The sequence below is a fragment of the Periophthalmus magnuspinnatus genome, chromosome 24 (assembly GCF_009829125.3).
Source record: "Periophthalmus magnuspinnatus isolate fPerMag1 chromosome 24, fPerMag1.2.pri, whole genome shotgun sequence".
Classification (NCBI taxonomy): domain Eukaryota; kingdom Metazoa; phylum Chordata; class Actinopteri; order Gobiiformes; family Gobiidae; genus Periophthalmus; species Periophthalmus magnuspinnatus.
The window spans coordinates 10,348,717-10,370,182 of NC_047149.1; the positions used below are offsets into that span (position 1 = coordinate 10,348,717).

Genomic DNA, 21,466 nt, shown 5'->3' on the forward strand with positions numbered 1-21,466 from the left:
ATTTAGATGTCAATATTTATTTTCAATGCACACTCCTTGCATTTAATATAAAAAAAATGTGTTTGTGTGGATGGTAGTTTACATATGTGGATTGATGGTGGGGCTATAGTGGCAGAGCTATGACGTTAATCTGATTACAGGAACCTGATTTCAAATGGTCACCAACTGTCCTAGTGGTAAGGCTCATGGAGAACAGACACAGCTTTTATGAAATATTTTTATACAAAATAATTACAATATATTTCTTCCACCACCAACATTCTTTTAATCACATTTATATCACATTCAAGCACACAATTTACATTACAAATTGTCCCAAAGAGTGGAAAAGAGGATGTAGAGGAAGAGCAGAGGTTAGCACTGGGAGTGGGAGCATGAGGAGTAGAGGAAGAGCAGGATACAGCTGTCGATGAGAAGGATGCTGTAGAAGTAGCGGTGAGTATGCAGACTGTGTCCTCCCTGAAAGCGTGTCACAAGCACAGCCAACAGCAGGAAGAATGTGCCTGTGTTCATGAGCAAGAACAGTCTGATGTAGAGCCCTGTGTGGGTCAGGGCCTGGGCCTCTCCAGTGTTGACCTCGGACTTTTTAAGCCGTGCTCTGGCAAAGCCTCTCTTTTTATCAACATAGTCTACAAACATATGGGAGTCCACATTGCTCTCTGGATTGTCTTCATAAACACGGCGGAACGCCCGCTGTCGCTCTTTTTTCTCACTTAATTCGATCTGTGTAAATATGTCAGGTAGATTCTCCGACAGCTTATCTCCCAGGTTCAGTCTCCTGCCGTTTTTCCCACGCTCTTGTTTCTTTGACTTGGCAAACATTTTTTCAATAATTCCCTCAGTTTTTTTCTTGTCTGAGAACTGCAGGAGGCGTTCTGCAGCCTTCCTGAAGGTGGCACTGTTGAGCACTCTGCTCAGGATGTGCCTCTCCATCTGCTGGAACACAGGCTTGACATGCTGAAGGTTGTCTTCCACCAGGTTTACATACTCCTCCACCTCATCAGGAGAGTGCTCTGCCTGAGCCATGGTCCTCTCAAACACCACCTTCTGGTGGCCATTAAGAATCATGGCATATAGTGGGCTAGAGGGCACCGCCCCAGTCACAAGATGTACTGTGTATGCCTGCTGCTTTGTGGACAGTCGAATATCCAGCCTCTGATCATCCCCACGTACTTTCAAGTAGTGTAACTCCACTCCAGGGCCAAACAGGGCATACACCATCCTAGAGAAAGGGTAGCGCAGTGGTGCAGTCACATTCACATAATTAGACCCATTGTAACCAAAGTTTGATGGGTACTTCCAGAAGCCCACAGAACCCTTGTTACTGAAGCCAGTGTCATCCATCCAGAACATCTTGTACTTGTCATTCTCATGTCTGACAAAGGCCCCATGCACAGAACCTTTCCTGATCCCACTAAAAGACAGCTCTGTGTTGTGGAAGAAGGCGCTCATGGCTCTGCTGGGGCTGTCCTCAGCCAGAGCAAAATGGTCCACGAGCAGGAGGAGCTGGGGGTGTAAGAGCAGCAGGTTCCTCTGGAAGCTGCGTACTTTCAGCTCGGGGTTGTAAGCCGCACTGCCCTCTCCGCGGATGAACACCATGCCCTGCCTGTGCATGGCCACCTCCACCTGGCCCTGAGTGTCAGCTGCCTGCCCTGTCTTATACTTGAGCCACTTGGAGTCGCAGGATTCTGTAATCTGTCCTGCCCAGGGCTTAAAGCAGGCCCCTGGAACATCTGATCCAAACAGCACTGCATTGTTTAACAGAGTGTACTTAGGCCCATACAGGGCTTCAGTGATGAATGGCACTCCATTGGGTGCAAAGGTGAAAGAGTTCTGGTCTGGGTGCTCATGGCCAGCATTAAAGTTCCTCCAGCCTTTCACCCACTCCTTGTATTTGTTCTTGTGGACTATGTCGTACATGGCACGACCGCCCAGTTTCCCTGACTTGAAGGAGAGGAAAGTTGAGTTGGTCCTGGCTGGTAAAGCACTTCCATAGGTTACAACCCCCCAGTCCTCAAAGTAGTGGAGCCGAGATGTGCCATAGTCTGGTGGAGGGGTGGGGGAGAGGTTGGGGTCATACCTGAAATAAACAAGGCAGAACCATTATATTAACTTGAATGAACTTGATCGTTTATAAGTTCATATGAGGATTTCAAGATAGGACAGTTAGAAAGGGAAGCATAGGGAGTGATTGTCAATACATGTAGCAGACTGGATGAATGACAGAATGATTAAATCAAAGGGAGAAGATAAACTATATATACTGTATGTTAAAGCTGGGGTAGTCTGTGAAAGGAGGAAGTAGGTATTTAAAGCTATTTTTTACAAATAGATGCATGCAAATAGGTTTAAATTTTCCAACAAGTGCTACTTTTTTTAACATAATTTATGGTGGAAAAAACATTACTCATTCACAAGACAGAAATTGGGAACTGCACCTTTAACAGACCTATGATTATGTGTGTTATGCCAGAAAAAAAAAATTTGACTGATGACATGACGAACCAGATGAATTCAGTATGCAGAGTGCACCAGCGCTGGCTCTTTGCTGGCTGCCCGGGTCCCTCAGTCACTCGGTTCTGACGGATCTTCTCTGCCAGCCAGTTCCCACTGCCATTACGCAGCACATATCTGTCCAGAAACACCAGCTGGCTCTCAGGACCATAGAACCAGTTATAATTGGAATCAGCAATCCCCACAGTTCTCTGGAAACCTGTGCATGGAAAGAACGAGGTATGACAGTAATGATCAGAAGAGAAAAAAAAAATATATATATATATATATATATATATATATATATATATATATATATATTCATGTGGAATATGGAATGTGTGCTTGGTGCTATTAACTTGGGGTTTAGGTCTAATTATTTGTCAACAAATGCCAAATCCCTATCTATTCAAAAAAATCAAGCAATAGGCTCTTTCTTTCTTCCTGTTGCGGAGAGATAAGTGCTATAATAGTTTTTGAGGCAAAATTTTTGACAATGTAACATTCAACTATTTGCGAGGTACTTTTCTAAATAATACCTGTCTAAAATAATAGGGACAGTTACCTGGCAGAATGGTTCGGTAGAGGAAGGCAAAGTGCTGGAGGAGCCAGGGGTGGTGAAAGTGGCTGATGGCAAAGTGTCTCTGCACCAGATACATGTACTGGAACAGAGAGCGTGTGGTGTAGCTCCCATAGGCCACACCTTCATCCAGAGAACCATCAGTGATCTCCTGTAGTATCACCAGGGACTTCTCCATGATGGACAGCACTTGCTTGGTCCATAGGTACGCCTCCTGGAGATAACCTGCAGTAGAAGAAAACCTACATTTGTGGAGGCTATAGATAGAGTCATCTTTATTTAGACCTGTTTGTGGTAGAAGTACGATGTGGAACAATGGACCATAAAGACACAAACTTCGTGTTCCTACTAGGCAAATGAACAATTTGAAAAATAAATAAGTATTACATTTTCCATTCCCTTGGGTAAACATAGGTTCTAGGAGTATGGGGTGATAAAGACTGAAACAATGATATGATTATTGAATAGCTTTACACTGAGCTTTTTTGCCTTTTCTTTGTATTGTGGAGATTGGGGATGGTCCAATATGGAATATTGGGCGACTAACTTTAGTCAAGTTGTAGTTAAGTTCACAAGTGAACTTTTCACTAAAAATAACAAAATGTATTTATCTGGGATATAAAATAATTTGTTACATGATTTTGTAGACATAACACATAAAAAGCTTTTGTTTTTTTTTGCCTAATTGCTCTTCTATTTCCATTGTAAATCAGTACTCTGATGCACTGAGGATAGACTGGGATTGACACATGGCCACATAGAGACAAGTGGCAACTTAAAGAAAATGTGCCTGATATTTGGCATTGATTTTAAAATTTTATTTTTTATTGACATTTCTGACATCATCTTACTTCTGCTCTCCTGTACAAGTAGCTGCTGACCTTGGGCCATGTAGACCAAGCTGCCAGTGAGCAGAGCCACACAGTTGGTGGGCTGGTGGTTATGGAGGTACTGAAAACCCCAGCCACGCTCGTAGGACTTCTCATAGATGTCCCGGGTCACGTTGCCGATCACCTGGAGGAAGTGTTCCTGCTGCGGTCTGCTCAAGTACTCAAAGAGGAAGTCATAGGCTGTGGCAAAACCAACCAATGAGTGGGCCACAGGAACCTCATCCCACGGAGCGTCTTTTACAAACCTAGAACACACAACCAAATTAAAATCTATGGCACAAAAGGAAATATATCAGGTCAATCCTGGGACCCCTGGTGCTTAACCTTTACATGTTGCCTTTAGGTCAGTTAATACACAGCAATAATGTGTCCTACCACAACTATGCAGATGACACTCAGATCTATGTCTCACTGGCAGCAGGTGAATATGGACCAGTGGATTCACTCTGCCACTGCATCCAACAGATCAGTGTGAGGATGTAATACAGCTTCCTACAGCTAAACTCAGACAAGACTGAAGTCATCATCTTTAGCCCACAGAAGCAAAGAGAAAGTGTCAGCAGTCACCTCAAGTCTCCCTCTCTAAAACCTTCAAATCTGGTTAGAAAATTAGGTGTAACAATGGACTCAGACTTGAACTTTAATAGCCACAAATTAATCAAATTTAGAAGGTAGAAAGCTTTTAGAAGCTCACCAGCCTGCTCACTGGGCTCTCCAGATGAGTGGTAAGACAGATGCAGTACATCCAGAATGCTGCTGCCTGGTTCCTGACTAGAACCAGGAAGTACGAGCACATAAGTCCTGTGGCTCAGAGAATAGACTTTAAAGCAGCTCTGCTTGTGTACAAGTCTCTCCATAGCCTGGCACCAAAGTACATTTCTGATATGTTAGTGCCATATGAACCATCTCACAATCTGGGCACCAGCAGGAGGCTGGTCCCTGAAGTGCTCGGAATTGCGCTATGCAACTTAATAAACTTACCTTTCCTTGTGATGTTTCCCCATAGAAAGAAACACATTTTTACATTCATCTGCATGTATTGTAAGTGACAAAAGGGTGAGATTTTGGTATCACCCAAAAGATGAGCTTTCTACCTAACATGACAGACAGGAGCTCCAGAGCCCTGCAGACACACAGACCTCCTGGAGCACTAGTGCTTCAGCAGCACACATAATTGAAGGCCCTGCAGACCACAGCTGTGTCGCCCTGAGAACTCGGCTGACCATAATCAAACGCAGCCAAGGGGAAAACTCACAGCAAGCTCTGAACATGTGAAAACACTTGCTCAGTGGCTTTCCCTCGCTGCACTGTGGCACACATACCAAAGCTGGGAAAATGTCCTGCAAATTACCCTAATACCGCTTACTGCAGCCCCTAGGAATGAGGTGCTAGAAACCCCCTCCCTGTAGGTCCTAGGGGCACCAGATGAGATCAGTCAAAAGGATTAACTTTTCTTTGCCCTCAACCACCCCACTCCTCCAACCTCCAAACCTGGTTCAGCAATCAGCATGTGCCTCTAATCATAAACTGTACTGTCAAGAAATGCATGCTTGTGGAAAATTATTTTTTGCACTTACTTCAGAGGGAAGTTAAACTATAGAAGTTATAAGGATTTATAAATAGACATTATAAATTATAAAGGTCATATAATTTTAGATGATGAATTGGAAAGCCCCGCTCTTACCAACTTTCTGTTATAAACATATAACTTTATTTGTGCCGCTTGTTGTGCGCCGCTTGTTTTGCGCCGCTTGTTTTGCGCCGCTTGTTGTGCGCCGCTTGTTTTGCGTCGCTTGTTGTGCGCCGCTTGTTGTGCGCCGCTTGTTGTGCGCCGCTTGTTGTGCGCCGCTTGTTGTGCGCCGCTTGTTTTGCGCCGCTTGTTGTGCGCCGCTTGTTGTGCGCCGCTTGTTTTGCGCCGCTTGTTGTGCGCCGCTTGTTGTGCGCCGCTTGTTGTGCGCCGCTTGTTTTGCGCCGCTTGTTGTGCGCCGCTTGTTGTGCGCCGCTTGTTGTGCGCCGCTTGTTGTGCACCGCTTGTTTTGCACCGCTTGTTTTGCACTGTTGTTCTGCCCATGCTGTGTATTTTGTAACCAGGCAATGTCTACAGGTGACAGGTCGGATCTGTGCAGAGGTGACCCCAGCCAGTGTAGTGCATATTATCAATTTTTTTTTTTTTTTTTTTTTTTTAGTATTAAGAACACCTGTAATTGAATAAATGCAACACAGCTGAGTTGAATGCCATACTGTGAAACATCCAAGGCAAAGCAATATTATCTCCATGGAAACAAGCAGCTTTTGGACCCTCCACCACTAAAGTTACATAGTGCACCTTTCGGAGTCTGGTGCCCACAAGTGGCTATAACATAAAGTTAAACTATTTGAAAATACTACTTAGCAGCATGGCTATGGTCAATGTGATGTTAGCATACAAACTGCCACGTCCTAGTTCCTGTTGCTAGCATAAATACTTGAAACAGATCATTTAGGCCTACATGACTAAAACAAAACATTCCAGATATGTATTCAGGAACATCACCTATTTGTGGATGATAGAGCAGATCATGTGACTGTGTTGACAGTTCTTTACAGCCACCGAGAGTGGGAGTCGGTGTCTCCTCTGCCCACATCTGAACTATTCATTTCCTTTCATCATTCACCAAACAGCTGCAGAACACATTTCCACTCGGACAGTGAAATCTGAGCATTCAGCCTCATTCTTTTACACCAAGGCTCGTGATTGTAGCATAGAATAAGAGCATAAGGACTTGTTTTTTCAACCTTAAAACAACAGCACTAAACAACAGAATGGCTGACACTATGAATCATGGGTTGTTAATTTGTTGTTTTTATCAGGTCATTTAAATGCATTCCTCTAATGAGAGCAACACCTGCTTATACAATGCAGTTGTTGGTCTACCGATGCAGAATATTTTCTCCTTACTAAGAGGCATTTAAACCACAACATAAAAAGTAGCTAATTATCAGATTTTAGTCTACACGGGCACACTCTTAAATTGGTTTGTTGAGTAAACATTACCACAGTGCTGACTTTCTGGAAAGCACAGCTGCTGAGTAAGTGTACTTTCATTTCATCCTGCATGTTTTAAATAAAATAAATGAATGATACGTTAAATGAAGTCTCGTTAATAAGCAAGACAATTACTTAGAACTAGGTACATACATTTGTCACTAATCATTAAAAGCTTCAAGTAATCAAATAACCTGTGAGTAGAATATGAATACCATCTAGAAATAGTAGTAATAGTAAAAAAATGGAAATACCAACTAGGCTGCGCTGCCATCCTCTCCATGTAATCGAGCGCCATGTCCAGGGCCCCAGCTCGGTGAGGGTACAGCAGACAAAACATGGACAGCAGGCCCAGGTTATTCCCATAGATCTCGTTCCAGCGGCTAGTGAACTCCGCAGGGCCCCAGGGGGGCAGGTACTCCTCAGGGTGCTCGAGCATCTCCTCTGCGGCATCTCGGATCAATCTGGCCAGCTCACGGTGAGAGCCCGCCGCTGCCCGCTGCAGCTCCTCCACCTCGCCCCGGTCAAAGTACAGCATGGGGTGGCCCTCATAATTCCCCCCAATGAATGGTATGCGTCCTCCGGGGTCCAGAGCAGCAGCACCACAGAGCAGGGGCCACAGTGCACTTATGAGGAAGACTGTGGGGGCCCCGCGGGTGTGTGTGCTCATCGTCTCATCGGAGAGAAGGCATTTCTGAGGTACATCAGCTGAGAGAAAGGAGGAGGAAAATATGAGAGCCAGCACAAACCCCTAATGCATTCCTGCAGTAACGAGTTCCATGTGTCGACTTTCCACTCTGGTCCAGACCAGAGCACACGCTCAGCAGTGACCAGCTTTTCACACTAACTTTCAGGCTTTGCTTAACTCCAATAAACAGCCATGCTGCTGTTGGGAGGAGTGGACAAGAGGGAAACACAATAACAGTTAAACTGTCTGTTTATAATAAAACAAAGCCCTGTGAGCAGGGGATGATCACTCACCACTTTGACATGGGAATGTTTGGTATCATAATGGAGCTCAAATACATCACCAAAAAATAAAAAGGAGTTAGGCCTACACTATAAAATGGTGTAAAAGATTTTATAATAATATGATTCCAAAAAGGTACTAAGAACCTTACAAACCAAAAGCTTTCTGTTAATAAGCCCAACACAACCAATAAGAATATTTGTAATTGGGTTAAAAGGAAGTTTGTCATATTCTGTGGAATTCTAGAAATAATCTGTGGCGGCCACCAGGGAGTGAGTGTAGGACCAGTAAGCACACAGCCTGTTCCTTTATAAACAGCTGCTGTCTCTGTGTGATAACAGATAAACTACTCCCAAACTCAGACTATTTCTAATAGGCTGGTTGTAAACAGAGATGAGTGATTTGCCAGACGCATTGTAACTTCAGAGCAGGAGCAGAGCGCAGACTTGGCCGCTCTCCTCACCTCTGTGTAACACTAGGAATATCACCACCACAACCCCCAAAACATAAAGCCAGGCATTAGCAACTTAGCTTACAATAACAAGGCCCACGGAACTTTTCACTGTAACCTAATCACTTCACAATCACATCAACCTTAAACAAGGTCGAGAGTTCACGCAATCATAAAATGTCAGCAGGTTTTTCATTCCTGGGGCGCATGAAGTTTTTTCTGTTAGTGTAAAACATCCTTCCACGCGCATCGCAAGATTCAGTAGTTCTTTTTTGGATCCATAGTTCTTTCTTAAATCAGAATAAGCCTCCCACTGCTCGTTACATCTGTTGGTTAGAACAAACGCGTTATCGGTCACTGATAAAGACCCATTTGTAACTAGATTTGCGTACAGACGTAGCCTTGTTCACAGAGAGCGGCGATGAGTGAAGGGGAGGGGAGCGCAGGACCTTACCTGTCAGAGGCCCGTGTTCTTGGCGTCATAGCTCGGACTGAAGTCGGCGGGTCGGCCTACAGTCCTGGGTCGGCGGAAAGCAGGCAACCGCAGCAGTGTGTGAGCTGAGAAGAAGAAGAAGAAGGAGGAATGTGGAAGCGAGAGGGGCGTCCCGCTGACCGACGAGGAGGGGCGCAAGGAGGGCGCACAGAGAGCCAAGAGAGCCCACAGTTCTTCCGCGCATGAGTCTCCTCTCTGCCTCACACACTAACAGGCACATCTCTAGGGCACATCTCTTTTATAGGACAGGGAGGAAGACTACAAGGAATGAGTAAAGGGTCTAACGCATAGTTAAGATCTGGTTGAACTGGAATCAAACCAAGATCAACGCAGGACAAATGTGAATACACCCTTGAAGGCCACAATTTAAAGTCGTTTTTCCAGCCTAGTGCCAATATTAAAGAACGATTATCTAATTGGATAATTGTCTTGAGAAATAAATAAGACAGTGCGTGCATTGTTTCTGTAACACCTAATCTACACTTTAGAATAAGTCAGCATTACAATTGTTACCAGTAAAAAGCTGTATTTGATAAGAACATCTACCTCATATCTGGGGTCACAGGTCATGTTTATGTGAATTAAAATCAAATCTTACATGCAGTGTCTTTAAAACTTTTTACCAAAGGCATTTTTGCTGAAAGCTGAACAAATAAAGTAGGCTTATTCATCAAAAGTCCTGCAATTGGTTTACAAAGATTCAATGTGGTTTCTGTGCTGTAGGATAAAGCCCAGTACAATAGGCCTATATTTTTATGAGATGATTTTACCATGGGCCAAAGAAAAAACAAAGCAGTGTCTATTGGCAACAGCTGTCATGTTATGTATTTTAAACATAACTTTTTGGGGAAGCAAAGACACGGGCTACATACAAAGAAGACTTTATTTTAGTGACAGTTACACACTAATGAGGTTAAACCAGGCGGTGTCAGAGTTTCCAGGATGAGATGAGCAAAGTACAATTACCGCTCAAGTCTTTCTGCTCAAGCGTGAAACACATTTCACTGAACAGCACTACAGTATATTCATAATGTCTGTCTGGATATTATCTTAAATAACCTAAATGTATTTATAAGTGTTTGACATTGTTGTGTTTTTTTTGGGACAGCACAGACTAAAAGACAGGTATACAGGGTCTGTGTCAGAGGAACACAGGCTAACAGTGCACGTCCAGACAGGAGCCTACAAACAACAGAATACAACTCCTGCTCATATGCAGATCTCTACATATTTCTTTTGACTAATTGTGTGACAAATATCAGTTGTTCAGGTACTTTATGTCGTCTCTATGTATACCCTGACGTTGCAGTATGCAGCCTGTATTGTTTTTTGTCAGATTACAGAAATGATGACATTCATGGTGACACAGTGACATGTTACCTGTGTGGATAAATATTCAAATAACAAGGGAAATTTACCACAATCTAAATATAATCAAAGAATGTAATCAAACGGATTATAGATTTTTGTCTGGGTCATCTATGCTCTTTTTAAATAATATCATATAACTAACTATTGAAACAATTTATCACAATATGTTGCATAAAAATAAATGATCCAAGTTACCAAGTGTCAGACTATGCTACAGTCACTAACGAATACAATATTATTGCCTATGATGAAGAGCAAACATTCACTCAAAGCAGGATTCAAATAAGTTTGACTGAAGCACAAGAAGTCCACTTTAATACAGTCACTCCAGCAGAACAAGTACAGAACATCACACAGACCTCACCCATTATACACATATTATTCTCACTGTAATTATGTGTTTTAAATACCAAAGATAGCACTGCACCAGGGTTTGGCAGATAACGTCCCATTAAACAATCAACACAGGACGAAAGACAGGTTTACTCCAAAATGAGGTGTCAAATGAAACTTCAACACACAGCACCGACACGATCCAGAGGTAATGGGATAAAATGTAAAGTGCTAACCATGTCCAGGTCAGTTTTAGAAGAATTGTCCATGTATTTTTTATGTAAAACAGACATTCACTCAAGTCATATTCTTCAGAGAAAACTACAGCACGACACAATGGCCCAATGTGTGTCACTGTGGCCTACATTCACAAATGCTCTAGTTACGTTTTACAACATGGCTTTTGAACCACAACTCTTTTCAACGTAAGGAGTATCCATTTACACAAAAATGATCAACTAAAAATATAAAAAAGTCAGCAAGATCATAAGGCCCTCCTCAAATAAAATCTTAATTAAGACATTATGTTTTTCTTCGGGTATTTAGTATCCTACTAAACTATCACACATATATCATTATTTTAAATTTTGTAAACTGCAATATTGATCTAAAACGGCTTAGTAATAGAAACAAGTCCATTGACGTCCTGTTCAAATCTGCAGAAATGTGAGCCCCCCTCCTCTCTTCACAGTGGTATTTCACCGTAGGAAGCAGCAGATTTTTATGTACTTATTTTTATTGATGAAAAATGGCCTGGAGTCTGAACTTGTAAGTTAATGCTGAAGGAATACTGTTACAACATGGTTAAATGCTCATGTGAGTTAATTTTGCATAATATCTCCATTACTTCTCAGGAGAAATCAATTTATGTTGAACTAGACCAGGTGGGTTCAATCCTCTTTTATACAAAATTCTGACTAATACACTACAGATTTTTTTGATTACCCAAATCTCTGTTAGCACATTTAATAGAACCAACTTTTCAACCAAGTATAGACTGGGAGAGGGCCTCAATTTCCAGGAGTTAATAGAGGTTCCTATTTCAACAAGCGAGATTCACAGAGCACACAGTCTTTTAACGTTGCACAAAACGTATGAGGCAAAAGACCAATAGTTTTTGTTCTTGGTTGAACAGAAGACACAAACACACAAGTGTTCCAGGTGCACCTCTGGCAGTCTCAGTCTACACAGCAGATGGTGATGGGAGGCACGTTCCTCTCCTGAGGCCGACATAAGGAAGGACTGTTTCAAAATTATGTCGAATTAAATTTTTTTTACTGATTACTGATTTTGGAACCTCTTGAGTAAAGAATCAGGAGGTCTGGGGTAGTATCCGCTGGTGCAGGGCTTGTCTGGAGAAAACCGGGGGAATTTGTAGTCCAAAGGCAGATCTGGAAAAGCAGAAACAAAGCATTAGGAACAGGTGCATGTGGTATGTGCTTATAACAGGATCCTTATGGACAAAAGTACATAGTCGGCATTTTGAATCAGTGCTTCTAATCTGAAAACAAGAGAGAGCTGGAAAAATACAAAAACATATTGTAAAAAATACTTACATGAGGACAAAGTAACAGATTTTCCTACACTCAAATTTTATTTCTCAAACATTTTCTGTCCTGAAAACTGTATTTGTTAGGACAGCTATAGCGTCTGCTGAATGTCTCTACAATCTCTTCCCATGTCACACTAACCACCGCTGAGCACTACATTTTTAACACATTTGGATCTGAGATGAATTTCAGAGAGATTCCATACCATTCTGCTGGCATGCTGTCTGCAACGGAAGCCAAGCTACTAGGTGGACTCAAAAGGCAGCCAGAAAACCTTGTATACATTTTAAAGCTTTTGGCTTATTCCTTTATTCATTCAACGTTTCAACAGCAAACGTTTTTGCAGAGTGATTGACATTTTTTATTTGTTGATCATGTCGAAACAAAGATCTAGACTTGAGAGGGCAATGTGTTTTGAAATGACTATCCTCCTGTTAATGGCAAATATAAAAAATTGCATTACAATATGATTTTTAAAACATTTCTTGTCCTTATTGTTACATGAAAATCTATAAATAATAATGTATTTATTTTTGTATGTAAGCTTGTGTACCTGCTATGTGCTCCACACTGGGAATGGCTAGAGAGCTATACTTGTGGATACAGTGGCAGCACCAGGTCAGCTTGTGCACATCCTCGTCTCCGCCCACTCCTCTCTGGACGTCCACGAAGTACGAGCCCCACTGGTTGGACGCCGCTGAGGGAGACTTCATGCCCTGCTCCTGAAAGACACAACACACAAAGCTCAGACATGTACACACAGGCCTACCGTAGTGAGAGAGAAAGGGAGAAGAGGAGTGGGGAGGAGATGCGCCATCAAAAGAGCTCTGATCCCTGTCAGTGATGAAATGAATGGGCAGAAATCCCCCTGCTCCACTTCTCATCAGGGATATGTCAAAAGGAGAGTACAGGGAAAGCAGGATGTGCTCTTCAAAAAGGGATGTGATTATGACTTTTGTGCAACCAATTGTAACCTCAGACAGTTTTAAAGGGGAAGTGAAAGAATAAGTTCATAAAGATTTCAAAAAAGTATTTTGGTGTGTCCAACTCAAATCTCAGGCCTGTATCCGTCTTTTCCAGATTACACATATATTATAGGTGTATAACTGCAAAGAAAAATTGAAAAGCATGAATTTATAGACGTGCCTCTCCACAGACACACTCTTGCATGGTGATGTGTGGCGCCAATCCAGGCACATAGTGCACCTTGTATGTATGTGGGTGTGTGTGTGTATGTATGTATGTATGTATGTATGTGTGTATGTATGTATGTGTGTATGTATGTGTGTATGTATGTATGTATGTATGTGTGTATGTATGTGTGTATGTATGTGTGTATGTATGTGTGTATGTATGTATGTATGTATGTGTGTATGTATGTGTGTATGTATGTGTGTATGTATGTGTGTAGCAAATGTTAAAGGTGCACTATGCAACTTTTGGTATCTGTGGTCATCGGTGCACTCGGGGCAGTAGCCCCCCAACTGGACGAGTGGTTACAGCAGATCCCAGGAAAAACATCAGACATCTCAGTCCAGAAAAGTGCAGTACTAAGAACAGTAAAGATACTACACAGAACCCTCAAGCTCCCAGGCCTCTGGTAGAGGACCCCACGCTTGGAAAAAGGATGAGACCACCCGCGGAGGATACAATTTTTTTTAAATATACATTTCGATAGTCACAGCCACCATTTTTCAAACTGGATTCAATATTTTGTCATTGTGAATAATTAATGTGAACAATTGTTATCAAAACTAAACAAATAATATAATAATTACTTACTACTTTCAAAAGGTTAAAAATGGGACCAGAGTATGAATTGTGGTATTTGCAGTGAGGCACAGAAGGGGAGAGATCCAGAGCAGGCGGGGCGTGGTTTGGGGATCAGGATCTATAGGTCTTTAATAGAAAGCAGCTACACTCTTACCTCAAACTTTCCCTTCTTCTCCTGTGGCTCCACTGGGGCCTGGTTGGATTTGGCTGCGTCACTCTGGGGTACCCCCTCCCCCTCCATTTCCTCCACGATCATCACAGTCTCCCACTTCCCGAAGCTGCTGGCCGGAAACATGTCTGAGCGCATGCTGTCGCCGAAGTACACCACCTACAAAGGACAACATAAAATGTACACAAATATACACATAAGTACACACAGAAAACACTACAGGAAAGGAGCATTTGTATCTGTAAACTTATTGTCCCTGTTGTCTTTCAGGATGGGGCAGGGCTAGTAACAACACAAAAAGCATTATTCCATAACCCTCTATGATGACTGAGTGGTTAGCACTCTGGCTTCACAGCGAGAAGGTCGCTGGTTTGATTCCCGGGCCTTTCTGTCCACATTTGCATGTTTCTGGGTAGGTTTTCTCCAGACACTCTAGTTTCTCCCATCAACCCCAAACATGCACAATACCTTGGGGACAGCTAATGCCTCTGGACAAAGCAGTCCAGCACATGAGGCCCTTCTCCATATCTTTTGCTAGGATATTTTTTGGTAGTACCCAACTAGAGGAATACTCTTGAATGTCAAATTTGTCAATTACTTAATTGATTTATAAAAGGCAAATTAAATAACTTCTCAGCAATGAGGATCAACATTAACATGCCAGATTCCATCTGTTGTCAGGTAATGTACTAATTACATTACTAATAAAAGACTACATACAGAACAAATGACGTACTACATCATACCTACAAGTACACACATTACACATAGCAACAGTGACAAGCTACAGTAAACATGATTTTAACAAAGCCACCATAAAAAACAGATGAGAAGGTAATGCACTTGAGATGAGCACTGGTTTTCAGAATATTTTTGTGGTGCATAGTACCAGTAGACCAGTGGTTCCCCAAACTTTTTTTTCTGGGTACCCACTAAGATGCAACTCAATCTTAGAATAACCACCAACTTGTGTACAGCAGATTTTGTAGAGAAATAAATGGTTGATTATTTCTATATACTATTTTGTTTGATACTGATGTTCAAATTTTGCTGAAAAATATTCTTAAGAATACAGGCTTTACTACAAAGAACATTTTATCTTGAAATACAACTCAATTTCACTTCTTTTAAAAATCTGAAATAATGCTGTGCCTGCGTAGCCCTAGTGGTCCCTGTACCCCTGGTTTGGAAACAGTGGAGTAGACAGTGGAGTCTGTTGAACTCATCACATCAGAGGAGCAGGCCAAGGCAGGTCTGGGGAAGAATTCCACCCACAGCTCAGACGGTGAGAGTTCAGGGGAAGGAAAAATGAAGTGAGGAATGAGTGTAAAAACAGTGAGATTATTAGCTATTGGCCTTGTTCAGATACAGGAAATGAGGGAGGGAGGGAGAGAGGGCACTGACTTGGAGCAAAGTGGCCTGAGTGTTATCTAAATTAATCTCTTACGACCTTGTTCCAGTACAATTTGAATTTATCGATAGCGATATATTTTTTATTACTTAAATTTTATCATCCAGTTTTTCACCCATTTTAATCCTGGTTTATATATCAACTTGGGGCAACTTGTCAGTGGACGACCGCAGTGCAGGGCAGTGTTCCCTGTGAGAGATGTCTATAAAAGGGATGCAAGGAATTCCAGTAGCAGTTTGTGACAGAGCGGCCTGTGTCAGACTGGCCCTCACATGTAAACAAACAGGAGGGAGGGGAGGGTCTCCACGATCACAATCCCCCCACACCTTCCCCCAAAAGGGCCACAGCTGCCGGTAGCTCTCCAAAAGTCTGGAATCACACAGATTCCAGTTAGCCTCCGACACTGTCCATGGAATGCTCTACTGTGTGAAGATACTGGAACTCAAGTCCTCACCTTATACCATTGGGGGTCTGATGTAAAATCTAATCGTATATGGGGTAAGGTTGTCAAAAGTATTGAAAATCAATACTAAAACTAACATCAAAACTAGACACTAATTTGAACAAGTATCAATACTAAAAAAGTCACATCAACAGGACAGAAATGAACCTTTCCGGAATAGCTTTAGATCTTGAGCTTCATCAGACCACATATACCTGGACTACACATATATCACCACATAGTAAAATAAAAGAAACCTCTGTTATTTAATGTTGTCTACTAATAAAGAGTGTTTTTTATTATTGTCGTTGTATTGGAGTTCCTTAGTATTGAAATAAAGTTTGAAATTTTAGTATCGTTACAACACTATTTTGGGCCAATTTAACCCCATGATCCAACACAGACTGATCTTGTAATTAATTATAGGCCTAAATATTAGTAATTTAATAATAAAAGTATTTTTATTGAACACCTGGAAGAGCAAAATAAAGAAAATGTGGATTGGCTGTATGTTGGTGGTCTACCCCCACTTCTCCTTATCAGTAAAGCTGTTCTAAAGCTGTGCACACGCAGCTTTAATCTCCCTTCAGCATTTCTTATCAGTCAGCAAATTTCACTACTCTATTCTCTACCCTCAATCTATCAATCAATACATGCATTGTCCCTCCTGTACACGTCCAAACGGCACTTTTTTGTTTTTTTTCCCAGAAATTCCTATCACGCATAACCCATTGCACATTTCATAGGATTGTCAAAAGTATCAAAAATCAGATACTAATACTAAAGCAAGTATTGAAGCTAGATACGAATTTGAGCAAATACTAAAAAAGAACAGAATTGAACCTATCCTGAATAGCTTTAGAATGAACATGAGCTGTATTAGTGCAGGTATAAGACCACATAGACCAGTATACGCACATGGACCACTATGGAACGTACCTGTACATCTGAGGGTCTAAGCAGATATAAGACTGCATAGTAATATAAAATAAAGTACTATTATTTAATGTTAAAAATCACATTCTATTGTCTAAACAAAGAGTGTTTTTTATCATCATTGTGGTAAAGAAATCAGTATTGAGTATCAAGTTTATTCCTTAGTACTGAAATTAACTTTGAAATGTTATTATAGTGACACTATTTCATTGCTGTGTTATTGAGCCAAGTGATATGGAGATACTGGAATGGCAAGTGACTGAAGACTAAGATTGTATTTCACCAAGTAAATGTCTAGGAAAGTTCTATGAACAATATATTACATCTGTTATAATGACTGAGCATTCAGTTTCCTCTGCTGAGCCTGAGGTGAGCATGTACATGTGTGAGATGACAGTGTTGACATAGATGGGGCCCGGCTCTTGGCTTATCGCTTGAGAGCAGTAAGCGCTGGGCCCAAGTGAAAGGGTGTTCATTGTGTCGGGCCAGTGTGGGGTCTATGGGGGTCCGTGTGGGGTCCGGAGCCTCCCTCACTCTGGAAGAACCTTATTCAAACTGGACAGACACGTGGAGAGGCTGCTGTGACTCTGACTGCATACTGCTGTGGGTAAGTGATACAGGTATGTAGTCATGAGTTGTATTGTCTTATGATTTTTAAGTATTTTTCTGGATAGATACACCCACTATCAGGCCATTTTACACAACAATATGATATGGAAGTGAAAAAGGCATTAAAATTATTCAAATTATATGGAGGAGTCACTGTATAGCTAGCATTCTACGACAGTTCTTTTCAAAGTGTATTTTTTATTTTATTTTAATTATTTATATTATGTACTTCAATATGAGTTCAGTTTGAATTATTCTGAATTTGTGGTCCAAATATTTCATAACAGTTCCCAGCATTAACATTCCAACTACTCTTACCACTTCTTTGAACTGCAGAGAGCAATTGGAGAGGATTTCTCTGTCTTACAAAGAATTCAAATCCAAGACAGGATCTCTAGTGGTGTAAAAGTGCCACTCATACCTGAGCTGTGCCGTAGGCCTTCAGGTGAGCGTGAGGAGAAAGTTCAGGGTCATCTGAGAGCAGCTTCGTAGCACATTCCTGAGCCCAGAACATGGCTTAAACAGACGGCCATTGACCTGCTCTGGGGGAGGGGGCAGTGACGGGGGCTGATGACGTGTGGGTTTTACTAGAGAGTTCAGGCTATGTGATTTTTATCTGGTATAATATATGCTATTTGACTGGAAAGTAAAGCTATGTCCATGGACACAAGCAGGTGAAGCTGCCAGACCACACTATAAGTCAGATCTGTGGAGAGGCAACCCAGTCACTATAAGAATGCTGACAGTTTTTCAAGGTATTGAGCAGTAAGTAAGTAAGTCAGTTTTATATGTATAGTGCTTTCCCAGATAAAGATCACAAAGTGCTTTACAGGAATGAATTGAAATAGAAATAGAAAACAAAAATTATTAAATGCAGTAACAACCCAGTCAGCTAAAAGTCTTTCTAAACAAGAAAGTCTTCAGCTGCTTCTTAAAAGAGTCCATTGAATCAGCCTTATAGAGGACCAGGGGCAGGGCGTTACACGGTCTGGGAGCTACAATCGGGAAGGACAGGTCTCTCTAAACGACTCTTTAGGACCATGAGAAGACTTTGGCTGGAGGACCGGAGAGAGCTACCAGAGGAGTAAGGGCGCAGCAAGTCAGTAATCCACTGGCGGACCTATCCATGCAGTGCTTGAAAAGTGAGAACAAGAAGTTTAAAATCAATTCTATATGTTGCTGTTAACCCGTGAAGGATGACAAAACCCGGGTGATGTGGGCTGTTCTGGGGGTTCCTGTCAAGATGCTTACAGCAGAGTTTTGCATAAGCTGAAGTCTTATTGGGCTGCCTTATTATAACAACTAAAACTGAGTTGCAATAGTTGAGACGAGATGAGATAAATGCATGTATGATCATCTCCAGATAAGACTTTGACAACATTTTTCTCTCTATCTTAGGCAATAAATGTTTTTGGTCAACAGTCTTGAATGACCCTTAAAAGACATAGCCTGGTCGAACACCACGCTCAGATTTCTTAGGCTCATTTATACAGAGGAGCCCAGAGAATCAAGATGTTGTTTAATGAAAGGGATCTTTTTGTCAGGAGTAATGATCGGTTTCTGTCTTGTGCAAGTTTATCTAGAGATAATTAGATGACAACCAGTTTTTGACTAAAGACACACTCTAAAAACATGGTTAAAAAAATCACCATCATTAAAAGAAAATTACAGTAGGATATCATCAGCATAAAAATGATAAGACACATTTTTCAACCACGAGTTATCTGACCAAGAGGCACCAGATCCAACAGGAATAAAACTGGGTCAAGAACCGATCCTTGTGCGGCAGGACAGGGCAGACTGGATGAGACATTATATTGTTTAGAGCAACACTAAAAGTTCGATCACATATTTATCGATTTATAAAAGATGAGAACAGGGAGGGGCAGGACCAGAAAACTCAATCTCAGTAAAAACAGTCAGCAAAATAGACAAGTTTAAAGCAATACTGTAGAATAGTTTCAGGGCAACGTAATAATATCTACATTAAACAAGCAGGTGGTGGACCCTCCATCAGAAAAGTTACATAGTGGACGTTTAAATACAGCTCTAAATCTTCTCAAAATAGCCTCTTAAGAGAATCTCAAATAGGATAGTTCTTGTTTTGCTTTTATCCCCAGGCTTGTAGACCTTTCTTTCATTTTTGCTAAAATGTTTTGTCAGCAGAGCCTGTCACGTCCCTGACTTTGACAAGTTTAGACACGCCTTTTCACAAACTTGTTCGCATATCAAAAGGTCATCTCTTATTATTGTTCTGCTCTATACACTCACCAATGCTGATAACTAGGTAATGTATGATGCACTTTACATTAGTGTAAGGATGTAACAATATTAATTTTACAAGACTTGAAATCAAGACTAAAAAAGATCAAAGGACAATGGTCTATGCACCTCCCCTTCATACTATACCCAAATATACTATTTAATATTTCTGTTGCCCCCTGCTTGTCTCCCTAGAAGAGTTCTTGCATTTCCAATAATGTTCTACACTATGACATTTTAGAAATCAAATATTTAAATTAAAGTGACAAGAGACAAGAGATGGTTCTGCCATCTCTCAGAATAATTACATAGAGCACCTTTTTATGCTATCTGCTAAATATGGTATGATGAGTTATTGGTAGGTCAATAAAAATGAAATATTCAGCATTTGACTTAACTGACTGTTCCCATTTCATGTGGTGAAAACCATAGTTGAATGCTTGTGAAATATTGTGGATTCTGTTGACATTAAATGATCATGTGACTTCAGTGGAAAGCCTGTGTCATACTTGTTAGTTGGAACATGAAATATGAGTTGCTTGACCTGGCAGTGTGCCCATGACGTGCTGCTCTCCCCTCACTCCTCTGTGAATGTGCTGGGGCTCATTTATCACGTTCTTCTCATCCGGTCAGAGTGTGCCAGCGTCTGGGTGCTGACACACTTCTCCAAGACCACACCCAGACAAAACTGCTCGAGACTTTAAAGGCAGGATTTCAATATTGTGTGATTATGCCACGGAATTCAAAACGAGATGAAAATGTTATGTGGTCTTATCCATGGGTTTCAGAATGATGAAAAATTAAACGTTTGCTATAGTGATTTACAATTTTATAACTAAATACTATATCTTTTTGCATATAACAGCAAGCTGAAACTCATGCTATGGTATCCAGACATTCTAAAACTATTCAGGAAAGATCCAATTTTGAACCTTTTTGCAATACTTCTTCAAATGACCATTAAGTTTCAATACTTGTTTTATCTAGGTATTGATACTTTTGACGACCTTCTTCTTACTATGAAATGCGCTTAATGCGATTTGCACATGTTAGTACACAGTGTAACTTTTGCACTCTGCCTGCCCCATTCCATATGTGTGTGTGTGTATTTGTGAGGAATGTCTGCTGTACCTTGGGCTCTGGTTTTCCAGTCATGGTCTTGAGCAGCTCGTGCAGGTGGGGCCAGTTTCCCTGAGAGTACCAGCCCGGTTTGTCCAGAGATGGGAGGCCTTCGCTCTCCTCCACGTCGTTCACTGGAAACAGAAGAAAAAAAATTAACCATCAGCTATACTGTAAGAACTTATGGACTGAAGAGGCAGTTCAGTGACCACATGGTTCTAATGGTCATTTACATTGTATAAAAACGGCTGCAACTAACGATTATTTTAGCAGTCAACTAGTCAGTTATTAGATAGACTTTAAATTTTTTTTAACCAAATAACAATCAAAATATGGTGAATGAAGGCTTCAAAATAGAGAATATTAATGAATAGTGTATTAATGATAAAACGTGAATTTGATTTGATTGATTTAATAAAACCAGTCTTTGTTAACCGGTCTAACCTGGTCTTCTTCTTCTTCTTTCAGAGTCTGTATAGTGCTGATAACGATTACCAGTATTTTTTATAGTCAATTAGTCATAAACTATGTGAATGTTCAATCATATTTAAGGTCATTTGTAAATTCCACTGTACAGATTTTTTTAACT

General features: G+C 41.2%; 2 protein-coding genes across 3 annotated transcripts in view; both read right to left on the bottom strand.

Annotated features, from left to right (window-relative positions):
• Nucleotides 1-66: 66 nt before the first annotated feature.
• Nucleotides 67-9,092, bottom strand: dse (dermatan sulfate epimerase). 2 transcript variants are annotated; one of them, XM_033990830.2, is made up of 6 exons: nt 8,864-9,092; nt 7,243-7,696; nt 3,955-4,208; nt 3,059-3,298; nt 2,506-2,713; nt 67-2,080 (listed from the first exon to the last, which is right to left on the bottom strand). In XM_033990830.2, the coding sequence occupies exons 2-6, from the start codon at nt 7,656-7,658 to the stop codon at nt 355-357; spliced, it is 2,844 nt and encodes a 947-aa protein (XP_033846721.1). In that variant the 5' UTR covers nt 7,659-7,696; nt 8,864-9,092; the 3' UTR covers nt 67-354. The 2 variants fall into 2 exon arrangements, with proteins under 2 accessions (XP_033846721.1, XP_033846722.1); XM_033990831.2 differs by lacking the exon at nt 8,864-9,092 and having other exon boundaries at nt 73-2,080; nt 7,247-7,377.
• Nucleotides 9,093-9,767: 675 nt separating this feature from the next.
• The window catches only part of nt5dc1 (5'-nucleotidase domain containing 1), a 34,297-nt gene continuing 22,598 nt past the window's right edge, over nt 9,768-21,466 (bottom strand). Inside the window, exons 9-12 of the mRNA XM_033990930.2 lie at nt 20,890-21,011; nt 14,084-14,257; nt 12,710-12,878; nt 9,768-11,997 (exon numbers count right to left, since the gene is read on the bottom strand). Of these exons, the coding sequence (XP_033846821.1) occupies nt 11,888-11,997; nt 12,710-12,878; nt 14,084-14,257; nt 20,890-21,011 (575 nt within the window). The 3' untranslated portion in view covers nt 9,768-11,887. The remainder of the gene's footprint in view (nt 11,998-12,709; nt 12,879-14,083; nt 14,258-20,889; nt 21,012-21,466) is intronic.